At 39.2% G+C, this 23,249-nt stretch overlaps 1 protein-coding gene across 1 annotated transcript; it reads left to right on the forward strand.

Moving 5' to 3' along the window:
- Nucleotides 1–384: 384 nt before the first annotated feature.
- Nucleotides 385–22,702, forward strand: pxdc1b (PX domain containing 1b). Its single transcript, XM_043226652.1, has 5 exons — nucleotides 385–1,299; nucleotides 11,330–11,421; nucleotides 11,600–11,717; nucleotides 17,671–17,782; nucleotides 20,977–22,702. Exons 1-5 carry the CDS (start codon nucleotides 1,050–1,052, stop codon nucleotides 21,104–21,106), a joined length of 702 nt encoding a protein of 233 aa, XP_043082587.1. The 5' UTR covers nucleotides 385–1,049; the 3' UTR covers nucleotides 21,107–22,702.
- The last annotated feature ends 547 nt before the right edge of the window (nucleotides 22,703–23,249 follow it).

Here is a 23,249-nt window from a genome sequence, read left to right on the forward strand (position 1 = left end):
TTTAATCTAATTAGAATCTGTTATCTTGAAAAATAATTCATACTGCCCTGACTTGGTTTTAAACCTATATTATTATCTAATTTATGAGCCTTAAAACATCTTAAAAGGCACACATTTAAGTCAGGAAAATCAAAATGTTCTACAAATCTCAATTTTAGGACCTCTGTATTAATAAAATCCTGCATTTGGCCCTGCCAACCACACAAGTAACATGACCAAATTTCCCAAGTATAGAGCACATGCACATAGAATGACGTCTATTGGAAGTGACTTCTCTCTCTCTCTCTCTCTCTCTCTCTCTCTCTCTCTCTCTCTCACTCACTCACACACACACACACACACACACACACACACACACACACACACACACACACACACACACACGTAAATTCCTCGCATAGCGCTGTTGGGTAAAGAGAATGAAAGGGAAGGAGGGGTAAACGCTCAACTTCTTCAACAGAAGGAAACGCTGTCTTTTTATGCCAGTAACAAAACTCTCGGCCTGTTTTCGACGTCTGTTATTCACTCAGGTCAGCTGATCCACTCTGGACTTTATCTGTGATTAACAATATCTTATGGGATTAAAGAGGCTGTATACCGATGCGTGCAAGCGAACTGTCGTAGTCGGTTATATTAAATTGTATCCGACATTTAAGAGACATTAAACGAACTTTTTGACGGATGGGGCGTAATTTTATATAATACGTCCGACGATTTGAGATCCGCACCCAGCTGAAGAAAAAGTTTAGATCTTTAGAAATGAAGAAAATGTGAAGAAAATATTTAGGATAATATTTTAGTACTTAGTATTTGTGGAGTTGTTTTTAGAAATGCGCTATTCTTGCATATCCGTTTGCCACATTTGAAGACGCAAACGAATCGAAACCGTCCGTTTCCTTTAAACAAAGCCAACTCATATATTGTCCTTTACATGTGTGGATTTTCCCTCATACTCGACCATGAGTAAGTTTGACTGACTTAAAAGCTGTTGCAGTTGAGCGAAAAGATAAATCCACCCGTTACAGAATGCTGGAGAGAAAGTATTAAAGATGGCATCGGCGATTTTTGAGGGCACATCCCTGGTGAACATGTTCGTGAAGGATTGTTGGGTTAACGGGATCCGCAGGCTCATCATTAGAGGAGTGGAAGAAGAGTTTTTTGAAATAAGGACTGAATGGTCGGACAGAAATATACTCTACCTGCACAGAAGCTCCTCAGATTTAGGAAGACTATTAAAAAGACTAATGGAGTGTTTCCCCGAGGACAGGCACGATTTATTAAAGTCCCCCCTGATAGAAGGTAGGTGTCAACGTGTTATCAAATTCTATTAGAATCATATATTTTATTGTATAAAACCTTAATGTACTTAAGTACCGTGTTTCGTTTACTCTTTATTTTTACTTTTCATTTTAAAAGAATGAACTATAGACTATAGATAGAACTATAGCCTAGAATTATTCCCCTCATGTGCGACTGAAAAATGTAAAAACATCTCTTTACACTAGACTACTACTCTTATTGTACTTTTATCTCAAGGAGCTATTATAGCCAGATGAAAATGACTTTTGTTGATGTAATGTGGTTAAGTTTATTTGGTCATGTAAAACATGTTTAATCTAGAATAAAACCAGTTAATTTAGTACAAGGTTGCCTGACTACTGTACTGTATTTTAATATCAAAATCCAGATGTTTGTCCACTGAAAGTACCCACCGGAAGTAAATCTTGGTTTGGGAACAAGGTTCAAGTATTCTGCTTAATGATTCACACTGGACTAGATATAGTGACATACAAACCAGACCTATCATGTGACTCCTTGCCTTTTAAAACAGATGAGTCAGAGACTAGAGATTTCTGAATATAGAGCAGCCTTTTCTAGCTTTCATATGCCAGGAAAGGTCATACAACATATTGAGATTAGACATAAATCCCCACACTCTTTCATTGCTTTTTCTTTTGTTTACGTGCGTTAATCCAATAAATTATTTTTTTTTTTCATTTCTCATGAAATGCTCTTTTTTTCAGCCTTTGAGCCTAAACTTTTTTATCCTTGTCCTACTGGTGATATATGTAAAATAAAAGTAAAAAGTAAAAAGTAAAAGAGAAGAACCTTTAAAAACAATATCCATGGCACCCTGGAAACAAGACAATAAGAAAATAACTCACTTCCAGAATACTGCACCTTTTTTGCCTATCTTTCACTGTTATTTTGTTATTGTTATTAATTTTTTCCCTTGTTTTGGTCCAGACCACATTTAATATCTGACAGTGCTACTTAGGCTTTAATCTTTGTATCAGTGTTTAACAAATTTGAGCTTCTCTTCATAGCCCAATCTTATGCTTTTCAAAAGGTTGCATTTTCATAAATTTTGTTGCATGTTTAGTTACATGCCTTGAATCAATATTTAGACTCTTTGGCTTTTCCACTGCTTGTTTTTAATTTTAAAAGCATAACCTTAGCAACAGGTGAGGCATATAATGCTTCTCTGATTTATGTCATTGTTGAGGCTGAGTGTGTGTTGTAAGGGGTGCCTCCTATATTTAGCCCCCCATGGCATCAGTGATGCTCACACAAGCTTTTGTTTTATTGGGACTTCCCAAAGACGTAATGGTTTTGTACACACTTTATTTTCTATCCACTTATCCTAGCATAACCACTAACACTACCCCTGCAGGAAACTTAGAAATGCTTAATTTTATATAATTTATAAACTTGTTTCCTTATGAGGACCCCACTAAAAAGTCAAAATTGACTGGTATTACTATATTTGTGGAGGCATTTGGTCCTCATAATGTAAGGAATACCAGGTACAAATGTACACACACACACACAGACACACACATATTTGTGAAATTACTGGGACATTGCATAACATGTAAATCCATGGCTGGATAACTCACTGCAGCAATCCAAGTGTTAGGTGTATATTGTTAATGCTTAACATAAAATGTAAATGACAAGACATTTTTGCTTTTATTTTGTCTTTTTCAACATCAGACAGGTTTCTTGTGAAACAGTTTTGTTCTTATCAGTTCAGTACATCTGCTTGAGTGAACTGCATGTTTAGCCACATCATGCTTGTTTTCTGCATTACTATATACTGAGTGGCTAATGTTAATCTGAATGTTTTATATTGAATCTGAGGGATGGTTTGAAACATGTAAATGCTGATTAGGGGAGAAAATCAATAAGACCAGGTTTCAAAGTGGTTTCCACAATTTCCCCCATCTGTGTTATGCCTGTGAACACTACTCTTTTGTTATCCTTATGGAAACTGTCTAAACTAAATGGTGGCAAAATGTTAAATTTTTGGAGTTAGACAACTTGAACATGTCTTTTATACACAAAATACCCTAATCTTTACCCCACACATTAGTCTTAAATCTTTAGCTCACAGGAAACAGAAACTTCCACAGCAAATCCTGACAGGAAAGTTACCGGAAGAGCATGGATATCTGTTAGGACAAACAGCATAGTTAGTCATATTTAGCTTGTATTTTGTTTGGGAAAGTGTGTTATCTTCCTTAAAAGGCACACTAATAATAAACTAAAGATTCATACGAAAATAATCCCTCCCAACCATTACTTTATGATCCACTAGAAGTGTGTGGGTGTGTTTCTGTCTTAGACATGACTGTATTTTCTTATTTGAATCTTCTATTGCTGTGCTTATTTCTGGGCTGCAACCTTTGTCCAGTGGGAGTGATGTATGAGTCTGAAGCTCGGGAAGCTTCAATTATTTGTAATGTCTTGATGCTGAAACAATTTACTAATGTTACTTTTGCTTTACTTCTGTCTGTAACTTGGCGGATTTCTAGGCACTGTAAAAAAAAAAAATTATGATGGCATAATTATTGTTCATTGGTGAGCTTGAAGACAGCTTACTCACAAATTACAGCCAGTCATCTAAGTATTAGTGTAAACGAAAAATAACATTTATGCATAATTCGATATTTGAAGCAATATTTGTAAAACACACCTTCCCACAAATAGTAAGCTTTTTATTTGCTGCAGGTTGGGCTGTGTGTATGGGAACTGATATGTCATATACACCTCTGAATATGTTGAGTCTGTTCACAAGGAGGGACAAGGTTTAAATATTGTTTACAAATTCACTGAAAATCCTACATAGTTACTTTATTTACTTTGTTATTTCTTTCCTTAATATAGATTATTTTCTGCAGTTTGAATGTACTTTTGTGTCTGTCTTGGTCACTACAAATTTTCTGTCCACAGTAGCATTTAAATGTCAAGATTTTTGATCTTACAAGGAATATTTTCTTAATGTGTAATTATTAATAAAATAATATCAAATATTTTATTTAGAATTGTATGATAAAAATTAGTTTTGAAAGACAGCATAACTCGTTGGCTGCTAGAGTTCAAAGATGATTTAAAGATCCCATATTGTACACCTTTTTGGAGTTTTATTTTAGGTGTTGATGTCCTCAAAAATATATTTGCAGTATAAGTAAAAAAAATTATCTCATGTTTTTACAGCTCCTCTGTCAGGAGCTCTGTCAAAAACGGGATGATTTTGGCCTGTTTAAATTACTATTCCTGAACCTCCGTTCTGATTGGCCTGTTCTTTTCTAAGTGAGACACAAGCAGGCCAATCAAATGTCAAACGTCACAATTATGTCACAGCACTAGCTGCTGTCAGGGAATGTGGTTGTAGAAAATGCCACAATAAAGATTCTTTAATCTAAAAATCACACAAGCTTCAACCCATTAAACATCATGGACGGACAACCAAGACTAAACAGAATTCGTTTTTTAACACAGGGAGACAAATCAGTGAGAACAGAAACAGGTGGACAGACATGGGTGGAAGCTAATTAACTAAACGAGGACAGGAACAGGAAGAACCAAATAAGGACATACAGGAACACAGGGAAAACAAAACCAAAACACAGAGTCTGTGACAGCTGGATGCAAAACAAAGGGAAGACTGTTTACGCGGCCCATTCAAAACAACAAAGATTCGGCTACGTAATCAATGTAATTAGAAATTTGATAACATACCCGATGCATCTGCCAGACAAAAAAAATATAGCTGTGGTTAAACATGATAAAACGAGCGAACTGGACAGAAATGATGATCAAGTTTGCACACTTCTTATGAGAAAACGTTCAACAAAGTATTGTTTTTTGTGGTTATGGGCGCATCTCAAATGTATCTCATGAACATGTTGTTTACGAAATAATTGTGTAAAACAACAAACTGACTATATATATATATATATATATAATTGTACATGCATTGTTGTGATTAGCTGGACTAGTTGTACATCATGATTAGATAGACACATATTCTTTACTATACACGTTAGATGTGATTCACCTCAAAGCAACAATCCTGTCAGAACCTTGAAGTGAGTGCAGAGGTTGACCGATCTGCTTTCTTCTAGTTAACCTTTTCGACATGTTTCCTAACTGTTTTGGAACTTATATGGTAGCCCATAGACTTCACCAGGAAATTTCTGAATGGGACCTTTATGGCCTGAAACTATACTGGTCTGAGGGGTGATGTCATCAGCTTGACAATAGCACATAGCAATAAATAGTCATTACATCAGCGTGGACGTTTTCACAGTCTGAATAAGAGGAGACCGTTTTGTACAATCTTTTTGTTTGTAACTAGAGATTTTGGTCATTGTTTTTATTGTCACTGTCATCATAATTATATCAGAGAAGCGAAGAACCTCAAGAACAGCAGTGACTCACGGGGCATGTGGCAGGGCATCCAAGCGATCACCAACTACAAGACAACTTCACCTGTCTGTGATGGTGATGCCTCCCTAGCAGATGCTCTGAATGACATCTACACACCTTTTGAGGCACAGAATAATAGTGAGGATATCCACCCCTCATACTAATGACCTAGTACTCTGCTTCACCACAGCTGACATGAGGAAAACATTTTATTAACCCACGGAAGTCTTGTTGTTTTCCTCAAAACAACATGATTGTCCCAGTGCGTAAGAAGTCTGCGGTTTCCTGCCTCAACGACTATCGTCAATGCTTCTAGAGGCTTGTCATGAGGCACATCAAGTCACAGCTACCACCCTTACTTGACCTTACTATTACAGTTTGCAGAATTGCACCGTATCGGATCGCATGACCCTTCAGAGTATAGTGAGGATGATTAGGCTCTTCCTGAACCTGTGTTGTGAGACTTCATCTCAAGAGTTTACCTGCACATTCCATCCTGCCAGATAATGCTGAAGAAGATTCAAACTCAAGGCTTGCCATTGTTGTGGTGCCGAAACAGCACCAAAGAAGGTTAAATGTAATCACAAACTGTGCTATTGTTTATTTAATTATTACTTTATTTTTACTGTTTACTTAAACATTTTGCCCAGTTTTTTAATAAAGTTGTCATGATGCAAACATCTGTCACGACACATTAAGAACTTCTGTATCTAGTTAAATTAACAATTATATATAAAATCTTACATTTTTAGGAACCCAAACACACTGTAAACAATTATACATCAGTAAAACACTGACCATGACCTTCAAATTTTTTTAAGGGTAATGTGCTTAAATATTTTTTGACAAAAAGAGCAGCATATCCTTTCTCTCTTGTTTGAGGCATGACCATTGAAATGTTACTATATTGCCTGCTGCACTAAAGAGTCTTTCCAATGTTTTGCTTGTGTTTGCTTTTTTACATTATTTGCAATTTCTTCTATCTCTGTCATCATTGTTTCTTTTATGGTTGAGATGTCTTGACTGATGTAATTTGTTTGTAAAAGCAGACAACAGAGCATTTAGAACTAAAACTAGTAAACACTGCAGTGCTCTAACATACAAAATAAAAGCAAATAACAAATATGAAATAACAGCACTGGGCAGAGGGTACATCGTGAATATGACAAACATAAGTCGCTACTCAGCATTTGGGAATTTGTAGGTTTTTCTGTAGGAAATCTAATTGATCCACATGATCTGATTTAAGAGTGATACAAGAGAATACACATTCTGCAGACCTGCTTGTGCCTGGGATACACAAGTATCGCTTTAAGAGCTGAAAGAGGAGGAGAAATGTAACCGCATGGGTTTGCCACTAGTTCATTGGGTTTTCAGTCAGAAACAAAGATGGAGCTTTACAGTATTTCTCTATTTCCTCCTCAGCCCTGACATAGGGTTTTCTGGGTTGTACCTTCAGTGTCAGTAAAAGACTTTCCGAGCAAACTCACTAGCAGCGATTTGATAAAGCCTTTTGTTTGACAGTCCATGGGTGTTTCTGTTTCTTTTGCTCCAGGCACCTGAATCTGTGTTTAAATAGAAAATTGTGTTAAACTAACAGACTTTGTACAATGCAACAGCTCACAATCTTCAAAATAACAGTTTTTCAGTCTTAATTAAAAAACTAATTAATGCAAAATTGCCACCTATGTAGCCACAATATTATGACTATACTAAGTTTTACATCTCCAATGATGCGGCTTCCTCAGTCACTTTTCTGTATATCTCCAGTCTCTCCTCCTCAATAAGAAAAGGCATTCTCTTAAACCAAAGATCCAGGGCAGAGGCTGAATGGATCTTCTTCTCTGCCTTACTACTATCCCTCTTCAGGAGATCTTTTTTGATTGCATTCTTTATCTCGTGGATCACGAGTGAGTCTCCGAATGGTGTCTGCCATATTCTGGAGGAGCTGTGCAATTAGAGGGCAATAATGCAAAAAAACATCTTAAAGCTGTGATATAAGCTCCCGGGATGCCGCAACTTTATGGGAAAATGTTATACCTGAACTCTATCATGAAACCAAAGCCCAGGTAATGGCATATATGACCCCAGCTAATTGAGTAGCAAAGTAGCAAAAACATGTGATTCTTGGACAAACAATAACAGCACATTATGTTAGCGAGGACTGGCAGATTTTGTCATGTGCTGCAAACCAGAGCTGTTTATGAGTGCTAATCTGGCAGAGCTTTTGTCTCATGTTGTGGATGAATGGCTATCAGATAACAATGTAATGCTTGTGACAGACAATGCATCGAACATAAGCATTGCAGCTGAAATCAGAAAATTCTCTCATGTAAAATGCTTCACACATACACTAAATCTTGCATGCTTCTGGGCAGAGTCAAATGAATATCAACATTCTTCAATTGCAGCACCACAGAGAGCCACTGTCTGAAAGTGAAACAGTAGTGTCTTGGCCTGAATGACCATTAGCTGATAACTGATGTTTCAACAAGGTAGAATAGCACCTGTGACATGGTTGAGAGGTTCTTGGAACAACACCCTGCAATTTGTGCCACCTTGCTGTCTCCAGAGGTCAGAAAAGTACAGTCAGACCTGTGCACTCTCACTGAAACAGATGTGACACATGCAGATCTTTTATACAGCATTAGGATAAGATTATTTTGTGACAAAGTCAATTGGCAGGTAACTTAGACAGGTAACTTGTTATGGCATCTGTTATTTTGTTGTGCTTGTATGTAGATTTTTCATAAAGTGTGCCACTTTCTATGGCTTGAGCAATTGAAGTTTGCTTGGATGTCAGTCACGGTAGTGTGGCGGGAGGAGCCAACGACAGACACAGTGGGTGTGACGTCAGGTCTCGGAGAGGCTTTTTATTAATAAAAGTATACAAATTAAGTGTCCTGGGGAAAGAGTGTCCAAAATAAACAGGGGAACTGGTGTCCTTGTTGTGCTGCAAGGCGAGTGCAGGTCGGGTAGTGTTACAGGGGGAAGGTTCCAGTTAAGAGGCGAAGTCCGGTGGCCATACGCGCTCATTTATTAATAATTTTCACAATATTAAACAAAAATGTATAAACATTTTCGCTGTTTATCACACTTGTATGCTTTAATGTTTAATTAGGAAGTTTGAATTTTGAACTTTTAAATAGTTTTATTTTGTACAAAAATGTCACATTGAAAATGAATGTGGAAGAATAGAATAAGAGAAACAACTAGGAGCATGTGTTCAGGAGCATGTAGTGTTTGCAGACATAAAGATCTTGCATATAAACTCAAGCTATCACACACACACACACACACACATATCCATGCATACAAACTATTGTATTTCATCCTACCTGAACAGTATGCCTATTTGAGTCTGATATTATAACTCACTCTGTATCTCTTGCATAAACACACAAAACTGTATTTTTATATTTTTTGCATTCTTCAACCAGCATGTTACATCAACCTATATGGGCCCTCAAAATCTGAAGATTGCTCCTCTTCTGTAGTTGCAAGATTTTCAGCTTTTGCCGTAATGTTTTCTTTTTCCAATGTATCTTGCAACATGCCTTCACTCTAAGATTAATTTCCAGTTGTCTCTTTCTCACCATTTTCTTGATCAGTAATTTGATCAAGATTCTCTTGGAAAGAGCTTTTTCACTATTGCGCTGTCACAGACTGAATGACAGGCAAGGCACTGTGAGGTATCTGTTTGCTTGCTTTCTGTGCTAAAGCATTTATTTGTAAACTTTTGTTTACTCCATGAGAAAGCCTCTTAATGTTTGGCATAATGTTTTGTCTTGAATATGTGGTGAAAGAAACGATTATTTTGAAGTCAACATGCATTAAATCCAAGGCAGTTTGAGCGTTTTTGTGAGAGCGAGGGGGAGTGATAATATCAGATTCATAAAAAGCATATTGCATGCAGTTCAGGGTAGGATGAAATGGGTGTAATACAATAGATTGAATACGTGGATATGGATGTGTTTGTGTTTGAGATAGCGTGAGTATACATGCATCCATATTCACAGGTCTAAGAACTTTATGTTCGCAAGCACAACATGCTCCACTCTTACTGTCATTCTTCCCCATTCACTTTCAATAGCCGGCCATTAAAAAAACATTTAAAAGCAAATTCTTGATTAAACAATAGCTCAAAATATTGTGAGAAACAGTGCAAACGTTTTCTCATAGAGAAAATTATTCATAAAGAAGGCTTTTTTCATTCAAAAATTGAGGGGCCTTCTTTCATGTAAATGAGGCCCACGATTTTAAATCAGATGCACATAGAACATGAATTAACACAAACATAAATTAACTTTTCTGACATTTTTTGACATTAAGAGCATAGGTACAACCTATATATTTTTGATATATTTTTCAGAAGAAAAAATGCAGTTTCCCTTTCTAGTCCAAAACACTTTAAATTAAATACACGCAGACATGATAAAACATGCCTTACACAGCTCAGGGGGTTGATAAAGGCTTCCTGTAGAAATCAAATAACCGTATTTCTAGAACATTAAACTATTTTCTCTCACTTCTGCTTACTATGGTAACTGTCTCCCTGTATCTGACACAACTACTTGAAGGATCCTTAGAGCTCACATGCAAATTGTGTGTGTTTTGCTTGTTTGTTTTTTTATTTATTTTTGCATAATAATTTAATAATAATTTTTATGAAAGCCCAAGGTTTATTTTATATTTTGTATAATGTGCAGTGCTGTGTATACTTGAGAAAGGCTTGAGAACCACTGATCTAGGATACTTTGTGTGGAGATGATATGTAGGCCAATGTGGTCTGTGTTTTGAATGTCAGTTATACTATCATTAGTATTTAATGATAAGTCTGAAGTCTACAAAAATGCAGTTTGAATTTGACTTGAGTCCAAATTACTAATTTGAGTGCCCATCAATGGTTTTATAGTTGTAGCATATTTGGATTTTATTGTTCTCTTAGACTGATATATCTGTCCTTTACCATACACTTTAGAATAGGAATGGAAAATGTTGAGACAAATCATCACACATTCACAAGGATTTTGTTAATTATTTAATAAAATCGTACATTAAGGAGTACTGCTTATGATCTTTAGAATACTGAAAGGGGAACCAGATTAAGAGGGTCTTTGCGAAGCATTCTTTATTGGAGGTGAAGTGCTGGAGTTTGTCGGGTTGGGATGCTGTTCATTGGGATGCTGTTCAAATGCATCGCATTGTCAGTATGTGGGAACAAAAAAACATAAGCAGCTGTGTGAACATTAGCAGCAATTGCTTTTGCTTGTTTGAGATACATTTTGAGTATTGTTAAAAAAAGGTCAAGACCTTTATCAGACCTTTTTCTAAACTAAGCAAGACTTTTAACTACTTGTTAAATGGGGTCAAATAAAGTTGTTTTTAGGTGTTGCCTGAAAATGATATTGCTGCACCCTTGTCTAGATTGCACAATGATTGCTAAGCTGCTAAACTCATAAAAGAAGTGTTGAAAAAGTTATTGGTCTGATACACAATTAGTCAATGAGCTACATCTTAATAGAACTGCACATTAACTCTTAAGATGAGAAGCAGAATGCTGATCTGTTGATAAATCTGTTGAATATGCTGATATGTTTGTGCTCTCACACAGGGCTTGTCAAGATTAAAGAAGCAAGAGACATTGAGACAAAGCTAAATGAAGTGGAGCGACTGTTGAAGAATTCCATTAACATGCCCTGGAAGGTGAGAGATCTAACTGCAAGACAAGGGGTTGTTTATTTGAGTGCAACAAACAAGAAACATTGTTATTTTTTACTACCTCTTGCCAGCTAACAGCTTAATTTTAATTTCCTGAACATACTCCTAAATGGTTTACTGGAAATGTTATCTTAAATTGCATACTAAAAGGATGTTTTCTCAGTTTTCTAGGTCAGAGGTGGTCTTAACATTCTTTGAACGCTCGCAGCTTGACCAGGTCCTGAGGAATGACAGTGTCCACAAAATTCAGCCATGCTTTCAAAGTCCAATTAATATTTCAGGTATAGGCTCTTAATCTTAATTGCTATCTCCTCATCTTTACTGACTGATTTGTCTCTATTTTATTTACAATATCTCAAAATATTATAATCAATAAAGCATGGTTTGCAAATAAAAAAAATATATATATTCTTTAAAGTATGTTTATTTATGCACTCAATACCTGGTCACAGTATCCCAAATCATCACTGACTTCTGACATTTCACGCTGGACTTCAATCAGCTTGGATTCTGTGCCTTTCCAGACCTCCTCCAGACTCCAGACCTTGATTTTCAAATGAAATACAAAATGTTCTTTTTATCTTAAAAGCGGACTTTGGACCACTGATCAGCAGTCCAGTTCTTTTTCTACAGATGTTGTTTCTTTTTCAGAAGTGGCTTAGTAGCCCTTTTCCCGAAGATGTCTGAGCATGGTGACTCGTGATGGGATTTGCTTAACAGTATTCTCAAGCTTGCATTCATCCCTGTTGCTTATACACCTTTTCCTATCCAATTTTATTATTTCCAGTAAACCTTACATTAATATGTGTTGATACAACAATCTTTGAACAGCACACATTTCAGTAATGGCCATACTTCTTTGTGCAGGGTGTCAATGATTGTCTTCTGGACCATTGCCAAGTCAGCAGTCTTTCCATTCTTTCTCATCAGATATGTAGACCTAGATGGTGGCTCGTACACATCGCACATCTCCAGTTTCTGCACTTTTGCAATATTCTTCTTGCTCATCTTGGGTCTGTTTGTGCAGAACAGTACTGCCTTTAGATTGTACACCTGACAAGAGCTTCTGGATATTGGTTTATGCATCCCTTCGACTCATCCCTGCGATTGAACATCCAAGGGTGCACACCCTTCCCAGCATGTGGATGGCTAAGAGCTAAGCTAAAGCTTAAACCACACCAGCTGTCTTTTTCTGTGCTAATCTACGGTTGTTAGCGAACAAAATGGATGAAATTCAACTTACTTTATCAACCAAAGTAAGAGAACTCAAAACTGCAATGTCATGAACTTCACTGAAACATGGCTAAACAGCAGTATACCAGACCATACTATCAATATATCTGGGCACCACAATGCTTGGTGCACAGGCTCTGTTATTGTTGGGAGACACTGTTTAGCTAACATGGAGTTTCTCATGCTTAAGAGTAGACCATGGAAGTTCCTCCCCATGCTGATGCCAAGTTTGTTCTAAATGAACATCATGCGGCCATCAGTAAACAACAGACTACTCATCCAGAGGCTGCATTTATTGTTGCGGGGGATTTTAATCACTCTAACTTGAAGGCAGTGCTCCCCAAATTTCACTAAAACATTTCCTGTCACACTAGTGAAAACTAAACTTTGGACCATGTATACACAAATATATACCTCCCTTTATACCTCCCTCACTTGAAAAAAGCCAAGTATTACTAAAGCTAGAGGAACTTTTTTTCAACTCTGACCCTGGAGGCATGTGGCAGGGTAACCAGACCATCAGTGACTACAAACCCAGACACTTCACCCCCCACAGCTCCAAATCTCTTCTTCTTGAATGAGATTAATGACTTTAATGTTCTCTTTGGGAGAGACAATAAAGAAACTGCCAACAACCCACCCATCGTACTCACCTCCTCAGATTATCTACACCGTACTGAGTCGGATCAATATGTGCAATGCTGCTGGACCAGACAGTATCCCTGGATGCGTTTTTAACATTTCCCTTGCCCACGTAGTTGTGCCAACATGCTTCAAATCCACCTCTATTGTGCCAGTGCTGAAACACTTTAGCCCAATGTGCATGAACAATTACTGCCCTACAGCACTCACACTCATCAAGTTCTTTTAGCAGTTAGTTCTGACACATCTAAAAGACTCTGTACCATCTACACTGGACCCACACCGGGTTGCCTACTAACGCAATAGGAGCTCTGAGGATGCAGTCTCCATACCTCTGCACTCTGTATTCACACACTTGAACAAGAAAAACACTTATGCACGGATGCTGTTTGTTGACTTTTATCTCAGCATTCACTGTCATACCCTTCAAGTTAAATGCCAAACACAGAGGCATAGACATTAACATTTTAACAGTAAACATGCAACTAGATTATGGACATTCTGCCAACACCTCCAGTCTGGCAAAGAAGGCTCACCAGCATATTTTCTTCCTGAGGAAACTAAAGAACAACCAGCTGTTCTCAGTCATCCTGGTGAACTGCTATGTCTCAACAATAGAAAGCATCATAACCGGTGTCACAGTCTGGTATGGCAGCTGCTTTGTTGCTGATCGCAAGGAGCTGTAGCGGGTTGTAAAAACTGCCCAGCGCATCATATGAACTTCACTTCCAACCATTGAGGACAGCCAGAAATAACACTGTCAGCATCAAGCACACTGTGTTCTTAAGGACTTCTCCCCCCACCCCGCTAAAAAACTGTTTTCTCTCCTGTCATCTGGCAGGCGCTTCAGATGCCCCCAGACTAGAACATGCAGACTGAGGAATAGATTTTTTCCCAGAGCTGTCTGTGAGCGTAAAATGGCATTAGCAGGGGTTGGCGGTGAGTCCAGCCCTCTGGAGCTTCGATAGCATGCTCCAGATGGTCATTCCATGTCTTTGAATGGATGATCACATCATTGAGCTAGGTGGCCAAGTACACCTGATGAGTCTGCAAGACATTGCCCATCAAACTTTTGAATGTGGAGGCCGAAGGGAAGGGTCTAGTATTGCCAGTAGCCACAGAGACCATCCGGAGGTCATGCTCCACCACGTTGGTCCACCCAGGACGCATGGAGAATACATTGGAAAACTGACGGATCAGGTTCTGGAGTTCCCCCTTCTGGGCAACTGAGAGATGTGGGTTGACGCCAACAACCACAGGATCGGAGGTGGTGATAGCGGCGAACTGGTCCTCAGTCCCGACCCATCTCTTCAGAAGGTTCATATGGTGGAGTTGTCAGCCCTTCGTCTGACGTAACCGATAATTGACTGGCCCAACCCTTTCCAGCACTGTATGGGCCCTGCCAGGTGGCCAGGAACTTGCAGGCAGCTGTGGGGATGAGGATCATGACTTGATCTCTGGGCTGGATGTGGTTGGGCTGTACTGTTATAATGGCGCTGTTGTGGCCCAGTCAATCCTCTCCCTCATCTTTTTAACGTGTTCGACCCTGGTTCGATGGGCTGCCGGCTGCTGCTCCCATGTGTTCTTGGCAACATCCAGGAGGCCTTGGGTTGCCGGCCAAAGAGGAGCTTATAGGGGGTGAAGCAAGTTGAGGCCTGGGGGACCAAATCTCGAATAGCATGTGGGGCAACATGAGGTCCCAGTCACGTTTGTCCTCGGCGGCCACCTGTCTTAGCATCTGCTTTAAAGTTCAATGTTCAACCAGGCCATCCATCTGGGGATGGTATACGGTGGTCTTCAACTGCCTCACCCTCAGCAGCTGGCAGAGGTCAGCCATTAGCCAGGACATGAAGGTGGTACCCTGATCAGTCAGGATCTCCATGGGGATGCTGACTCAAAGGGCACCCCGACGATGGGTAACGGGGGCTGGGGGTGAGTTCTGGGCGACGTCCGTTGGCAGGTCAGGCAGGCTTGACAGAAGCGCTTCACGTCGGCCTCCAGGCCTGGCCATTGGGAGCAGTTCCGGATACGCTGGATGGTGTTCGCTGCCCTAAGGTGTCGTGTAGGTCTTACTCTCCACACGGGGGCCAAGGACTTGAGCATCGCTCCTGGTCGACAAGCTCCATAGTGATTGTGGGATTCCGCATCCTGGTGTGCCTCGCGTGGCTTATATAGTGAGGACGGGATAATTTGCAGGTGTGACTGATCAGCCTTTGATTGGTGCGGCAATGTTCACTGTATTTGTTTCCAGGGCGACGCTGATTGTCTCTCGGGATGCTCATCACTATTTATATATATATATATATATATATATATATATATATATATATATATATATATATATATATATATATATTGTGGCAGGGTGAAGAAACACATGGCAAGAGAGAGCTCAAAATAAATACCCCAGAGGGTGGATTTATTAACAAAAGTGAAAAATACGATAAATGGTGAAAGTCCCAGGAAGTGACAGGTGCTGTAGTGCTATACAGGTTTCCTTGTTAGTCGGAGTGCAGCAGGTACGTGCTGTGGGGTGGTGGCTGATCGGTCACACACTATTGTCTGTAGGACACAAGAGAAAGGAAGTTACTATCAGCTTGTGTGGAGTTCATACTCACCCCTCTGGCGTGCCTCGTGACCTTTTCAAGCCAGAGCGGATTGAGTTGCAGCTGGGACCGATCAGCCTGTGACGAGTGAATCCAGGTTCTCCGTGTTTGATGCCAGGGCGATGCTGATGGCTGATTGGAACGCTCGTCACAATATATATTGTGACGAGTTGGCTGCCCCTCCTCGTTACTGTCATCTTCACCCCGTCCTTTATTCGCCGCCCTTCACCAGGCTCCCGACGGGAGTGGGTGTGTTCGAGAGGAGGGGCGTGGTATTGTTCAGGTCTATCGGCGTGTGACGAGGCACACCTGGAGTGAGTTAGCCTCGTTACAGTTGCCGTTAAGTACCGAAAGCGCCTCTCATCGGGAGACCGGTCTCTTCCCCCGTGCATGCACGCTGGTGTCCTCGTGGGTCCAGGAAGGGTGCGCGATGGACCTCACCCCGCCGTCCGAGAACACACAGCTCATCCCACTCTGCCGCCCGGAGCAACGAAGCGATGGAGATGCCTCGGAAGAAGCCGCCGCCCCTCGCGCCCCGGACCAGAAGAAGGGGAGCGCGTGTGACCGCCGGACTCCGCCCCTTACCTGGACCCTTCCCCTCCCTGGAACACGGCCTAAACCTTCACTTTACCCGTACCATGACGAGGACACCAGATCCCCCTTTTTATTTGGACACTTTCCCCCTTGGAGACTTTATTTTGTATTTTTTATTTTTGTTAATAAAAAGCCTCTCCGAGGCCTGACGCCACGCCCACTGTGTCTGTCGTTGGCTCCTCCCGTCACAATATATATATATATATATATATATATATGTGCAACAGTTTTAAGCAGGTGTGAAAATACTGTAAACAAAGATTTCAAAATGGAAGTGTTAAACATTTATTTTCATAAATGAACAAAATGCACTAAATGAACAATAGAGAAATCTAAATCAAATCAATATTTGGTGTGACCACCCTTTGCCTTAGCAATTCTTCTAGGTACACTTACACACAATTTTTGAGGGAACTCGGCTGGTAGGTTGTTCCAAACATCTTGGAGAACTAACCACAGATATTGAGATGTTGAAATCAGGGCTGTGGGGGCCATGACATCATTTCCAGTACTTCTTGTTCATCTTTACGCTGATGATAGTTCTTGATGACTTTGGCTGTATGTTTGGGGTCTTGGCCATGCTGCAGAATAAATTTGGGGCCAATTATCCCAAATCTTAATATCTGCCCGTATTTCTCACCATTGAGAACACCATTAATCTTGACCAAATCTCTAACTCCACTTGCAGAAATGCAGCCCCAAACTCATCAGTCCAGAGCACCTGCTGCCACTTTTCTGCAACCAGTTCCTCTGTTTTTGTGCATACTTGAGTCGCTTGGCCTTGTTCCCGAGTCGGAGGTACACATTTTGGCTGCAATTCTTCCATGGTAACCACTTCTGGCCAGACTTCTCTGGACAGTAAATGGGTGAATCTGGGTCCCACTGGTTTCTGCCAGTTCTGAGCTGATGGCACTGCTGCACATCTTCCAGTTTTGAAGGATAATAGGCTTGATGGCCATCATCTGCTGCTGCTGCTTCATTTCATGTGCTGAACTAAGTTTCCTTGGACGAACTTTAAAGTGGGCTAATATTTATATTTTTTCATGGATATGTATTACATGTTATTATATTTATTACAGGAATATATAATAAATATGATATATAATACTATAAATATTTGTCTGTTTGATTCCTGATTGTTCACTTCACATTTCTACAGAGATCATGAGGTCTAATGGGTTTTGCCTGGCAAACACAGAGACCATTGTGTTTGATGAGAGCATTCCACTGGACAAAGAGAGACCCTCCTCTACTGACTCAGCCCAGCACTCGTAAGTATCCAACTTTGCCCCTGTAATCACAGTCTAAGTCCTAGAGTACATAACAATATAGGAAATGTATATTTATAAAGGTTTGTTGTCAGCGAGCCCTAAATAAATTAATTTCTACTTTAGCCATTGACAACATTTATGTAGTAATATTTTCCTTGAGTACACTGTGTAGTCAGTCACAAAAAGAAGGAGTTCTTCCTTTCCTGGGTTTGAGAAGGAAGCTTTGGAATGAAATGCAAGACCTCCCTTTTAGATGTCTGATGAAATTACCGCCACACTAATGCAAACGATTTACATAGTTCCCCCTTCCATCCTAATCACATAATGATTTAACCATAATTTTTTAAATGTATATAAAAACAATTTAGATTCAGGTTTTTTTAAAGCTTGTAGTTTAGAGTAAAGCTGAAGTTTAATTTTGCAATATAGTATAGATAGATAGATAAATAGATAGTACATTGTGTTGGTTTTAAACAAATGGGTTTATCAAAGAATATTTGTTTTTGATATGACTATAGTAGATAGTAGACACTTAGTAGACACTTAAAGCTTTCTGAAGATATACTGTATTTCTCATGTAATTTTCGTTAATTTTAGTGACTCTTTTGGGAAGATATTCACAGAGAATGAAAATGCAGAAAGTACACCCTATTTGTTAGGAATCTTGTTATTTAAATATTAGGCCTACTTATTTATTTTTTCTTTTAATATAACAGTTGCTTTGGTACATTTCTCAAAACTACCTGTTCAGTCTTTACAGCATTGTGTCACTTGTACAAATCAAAAAAACTGTTTCTCACTCTTTTAAACAAATTGCGATTGCTTTTGTATATTGCTTTTGAACCCTCCCCTCAGTACTAATCGTCCCGAAATACATTACCAATCATGCCCCATACCTAGGACTAATTACTGGCCCAGTTGTAACCCATTACACACCCTTATAAGCTGTGTCTTATAAGTCTTATCCTTGCCCTGGCAGGTAATTCTAAGCATTTATGTTCTACTGTTGATTCCCTGTGTTGATATTTGACTGCCTCTTGACCCCCTTCACTTGGTTTTGGGACCATCACGATTTGGCTGGACCAAGAGCTGCGTGATGGCTCGATTACCCCCAACCTCAGCATCAGCTGGACCTCGTCCTCGATAGCCTGCTGACGAGCCTCTGGGATCCAGTAGGGCCACTGCCGCACGATGAGTCCAGGAGCCATCTTGATGTCATGTTCGATGATGTCAGTCTGCCCCGGGGTGAGGGGAGAACACGTCAAAGAACTGACGGATCAGGTGCTAGAGCTCCTCCTTCTGGGCAGCTGAGAGATGGGGGTTGACGTCCACAACTGTTCCCAGGCCTCCTTGGCGACATCCCAGAGGCTGCGGGCTGCCGAGCAAAGAGGCCAAAGCCAGTTGGGAGGCCTGGGAGACATCTTGTATGTCAAAGAGGACATATTGTAACATCAGGTCCCACTCCCTTCGATCCTCCGCCACTACCCGTCGAAGCATCTGCTTCAAGGTTTGGTTAAACCTCTTGATTAGGGCCATCGGTCTGGGTCCTCAATTGCTTCACCCACAGCAGCCGGCAGAGGTCAGCCATTACCCGGGACATGAAAGGGGTACCCTGATCGGTCAATATCTTGGCTGGGATGCCGACCCAGCTGAGCAGAAGGAACAGCTCCCTCGCAATGGCTTTGGTGTCGCCTTCCTTAAGGGAACAGCCTCTGGGTAGCGGGTGGTACAATCAACTATCACCAGTATGTGTCCATGTCCCTGGGCCAACTATGGCAACGGCCCCACAAGGTCCATCCCGAAATGCTTGAAGGGCACCTCAATGACAGGTAGCGGAATGAGTGGACTGGGGGAGGTTTCCTGGGTGATGTAAGCTGGCAGGTGGGGTACATAGCAGGACCACCCTCCGCTCTCTCCCCTGGCTCCCGGTGTTGAGCCGTATCCGCCAGCTCAACCGCCTTGACGAGTTCCAAGGTGGATGGTGGATTCCTGCCTACTAGTGCGTTTGGGGGAAGCGCCCGCAAGAATCATTCCGCCACTGCCACCTGGCTGGCCAATGGATCCCCCTCCAACAACTAGTGTTGTGCTAATCGGGAGAGCTCAGCTGCCTAGGTTTGGTCCAGGACTTCAGGCTTGTATACCCAGTCGTGGAATAGTTGAGATGGCGAGATGGAGCACAAAATGGCTGAGAGGAAGAAGAGGAGTAAAGATTCATGGTGGAAGGGTACAGTGAACGGAGGCACAGAGGCACATATCAGTTGAAATAAGGGCTACTATTGTGGACTATGTTGTCAGTCATTGCTTTACAATGGTTGAGGAGTAGAGCTAAATATTGGGAGACAGACCATGTCCTCAGTAATTCAATCATTTTCAAACAGTCTCTTTCAATCAATATCCCACATGCATTAATATGTAAATTTGTAATTTTGAATTGGGTATGTGACATAAGAAATGCAGCTTTTCAGTACAGTAGATGTCATCCAAACTAGCCATAGTTTACATCAGAACATCTCTCCAGAGTACACTATATTGATAACATGACTAAGCAATTTGACTGTCTTATCCGCACACAATGACACAAGAACTTGTCATTCTGATGGTACTGACATGTTCATTGACACAGGTATTTATTTTTGAGAGATAAACTAAGGATTTTGAGCAAGAGACTGGCTTTTGAAGGTAATCCATGGTGTTTTTGTAGTTGCACAAATTTTGTTGAAAAATGCACACACTTGTTTAGCAAATTTCAAGAAATGAAGAAATGTACCAAAGTGACTGATAAAAAAGCCAGTCTTTCTCAAAATCCTCAGTTTATTTACCAGATGGATAGATAGATAGATTGCTCTGATCAAATGTATATGATCTGTAGTTTTAACAAAAAATCTGGTCATTTTTTTTGTAGCATTAATTTGACTGTTGTTTAACTGTTGTTTAGTTAATTTACAGTCTACATTTTATAATCATTCTCTCTTCTTTCGTGTTGATATAGTGTGCTTACCTTTACACAGATGTTTGTACAGCAGTAAAGTTCTGTGAATTCCTGTAACAGCCAAAAAAAGCAAACATGCTTCCTTTATGATAGAATTAAATGTTTATGATGCAGCTTACTAGGTTTTGTAGTTGTATTGTATTTAAGATTTCTTTTCATATATCATTTCATATATTAAATTATTGCATTATCTTTAAATATGCAGGTATGATGAAGATGGGAGAGAATCTTTGGATCCTATAGATCAAGACCTAAGTGACGATGATCCTGAAGCTTACGTCACTAATCTGTCCTATTACCATCTGGTTCCCTTTGAAACTGACATCTTGGAGTAACGCAAACAATTCTGCATGGATGGATATTTTTGAGGGGCACTGATCTTACCTAAACAGTCCAGATACAGCATGTAATTTCTGGCAGGTGATGAATATGCCATATTTTTTATTGGTAGTGTTTATGATAGTAGGATAGTTTGAATGCAGAGATCATTACACCATGTTCACCCTCGTACCTCATTGTTTAACCTAGGCTCATGTTGTTGCTGTACTACTAGGAACCAACATAAGTAAGAAATAAGCTGCTATTCCTAGTGTACAGATTAATGGTGGCCTGAAAGATTTGTTTCACTTTTGTGCATTTGTAAAGTCCAGACTACACTGTTTTTGAGGTAGATTTTTTTCAAGGCCCGATGCCCAGAAAACCTGCCTGTAAAGCAATCATTTGGCATCAGTGGATAATCTGCACAATGTAATATTGCCATTATAACTTAAAATTCTGATTCAAAAACTGAAAAAATGGCATATGTAAAATTGCACACTTATTTTTATTACCTAAAATCTTTTATTTTGTTATGAAATCAATTATGCTTTATTAATCTTAGTGTTAAGGGCATTGTCTTTGTTAGAAAATTTAAATCGCTCTCAGAAGAAAAATGTATATTAACTTATGGCATGTATTCTACAGAATCACTGTGGATAGTAGCCAAACTTTCTTCTTTTCTCTCGAATACAAAGGGCTTGCACACACACTCCTACTTTGTAATAGAGTCATGTTTCCATTCTACCCCTGAGAAAGTTCTGCTCTTTTTTTAGTTAACAAATTTTGTAGCTTTTATAATCCGCTCCCACTTTTGAAGCATACAAATAGGAAGAATAAAGTGATTGGAACTGTAGGAGAGTGGGTCAAGTAATTGTATTAGAAAGTATATTTACATAATTACAAGTGATCTGATTATTAATTTGTTTTATTCTTCAAGATGAACATAATATGTATCATACATATGCATCAAACCTAGCCAAATACTCCCTGTCTCACATCTAAAAAAAATTTTCAGGTGCTAGCGTTGTTTAATAATAAAGCCACGTTTTCAAGACTGTTCACACATTCAGCGATGCAGAAGTGTTTGTGGACCAAACTGAATTTTCATTGCTTTCAGCAGAAATGCTCAAAGCAATTTTGCTAAATTAAAGCAAAATGTTTTTTTTATATATAAATAGACTTTGGGACTTTGTTTTTGGTATATTAAAAATAGGATGGAAATGCTTTTCTCATTCACTCTTTGTGCTGAGTAGATAAAATGAAAAGATTCAAACTTCAAAGATAAAAGTTAATAGATTATGCAATGCTCCCTGTTTTTAGTGTTTTTTAAATCAGTGCATTATGAATGAAATGTATGTTTTGTGAATGAGAATTGTTCTCAGTGTTATGATAAAACAGGCTAATTTTGAGACTGATATGAAGTGTTTTCTTGGTCTAATTGACTTTTGAAGGTGATATGAAGCACTTGGTTAAGATTCATGTTGGTAGTGTAGATTGTGTGAACAGTTTTGAAAACTTATTAAATAATGCTTGGTAGCAGCTGAAAAGAACCGTAAAGGTCTTCTGGGACTCAAATACTGCACATACAGCACAATATTATACAATGAATTATGTTTTTTATGGTTATTCCTTCACAATTTTACAATTATATATATATTTTTAACTATTTATATGTATTTTTTTCCACAAGTAAATTTTGTAAATGTTTATGGATTTTATCTTTGGTATATAAAGTAATAGGGTAGGTATTTAACTATGCAATAACTGATAATGTATTGCTTCCTGCTTTTAGTGCTTTTTTAAAAATGTATGTTTTCTGAATGAGAATTGTTCCGAGTTTTAATCTTTATATATATCTTATTGAATACATATAATATATCTTGTTGAACACAAACAAAGGGCATGAAGACTGCTTAGAGTGATTAAAGTACATGGACATGATCAAATGCAGAGCACATTGCACAGGTATGCATCAGGTATGATAAATATCAGAGGTTATTTTTGATCATTAGAATTTTGAGGTAATGATTACTTTTATAAGCATTGAAAATAACTACTTAACATTGATTTGTTATGATGTACATACTTTTATATGCAGCATTATGTGAAACATTTGTGACTGCTGGGCACCACACAATATACTGCTAATGATTTTTCATT

The sequence above is a fragment of the Puntigrus tetrazona genome, chromosome 24 (assembly GCF_018831695.1).
Source record: "Puntigrus tetrazona isolate hp1 chromosome 24, ASM1883169v1, whole genome shotgun sequence".
Taxonomy (NCBI): domain Eukaryota; kingdom Metazoa; phylum Chordata; class Actinopteri; order Cypriniformes; family Cyprinidae; genus Puntigrus; species Puntigrus tetrazona.

Bases quoted from the DNA above. Each gene is read 5' to 3' on its own strand.
- pxdc1b (XM_043226652.1), top strand. From the start codon at position 1,050: ATGGCATCGGCGATTTTTGAGGGCACATCCCTGGTGAACATGTTCGTG. The intron at 1,300-11,329 runs GTAGGTGTCAAC...GCTCTCACACAG, and splicing joins AAAGTCCCCCCTGATAGAAG to GGCTTGTCAAGATTAAAGAA. The intron at 11,422-11,599 runs GTGAGAGATCTA...ATGTTTTCTCAG, and splicing joins CCATTAACATGCCCTGGAAG to TTTTCTAGGTCAGAGGTGGT.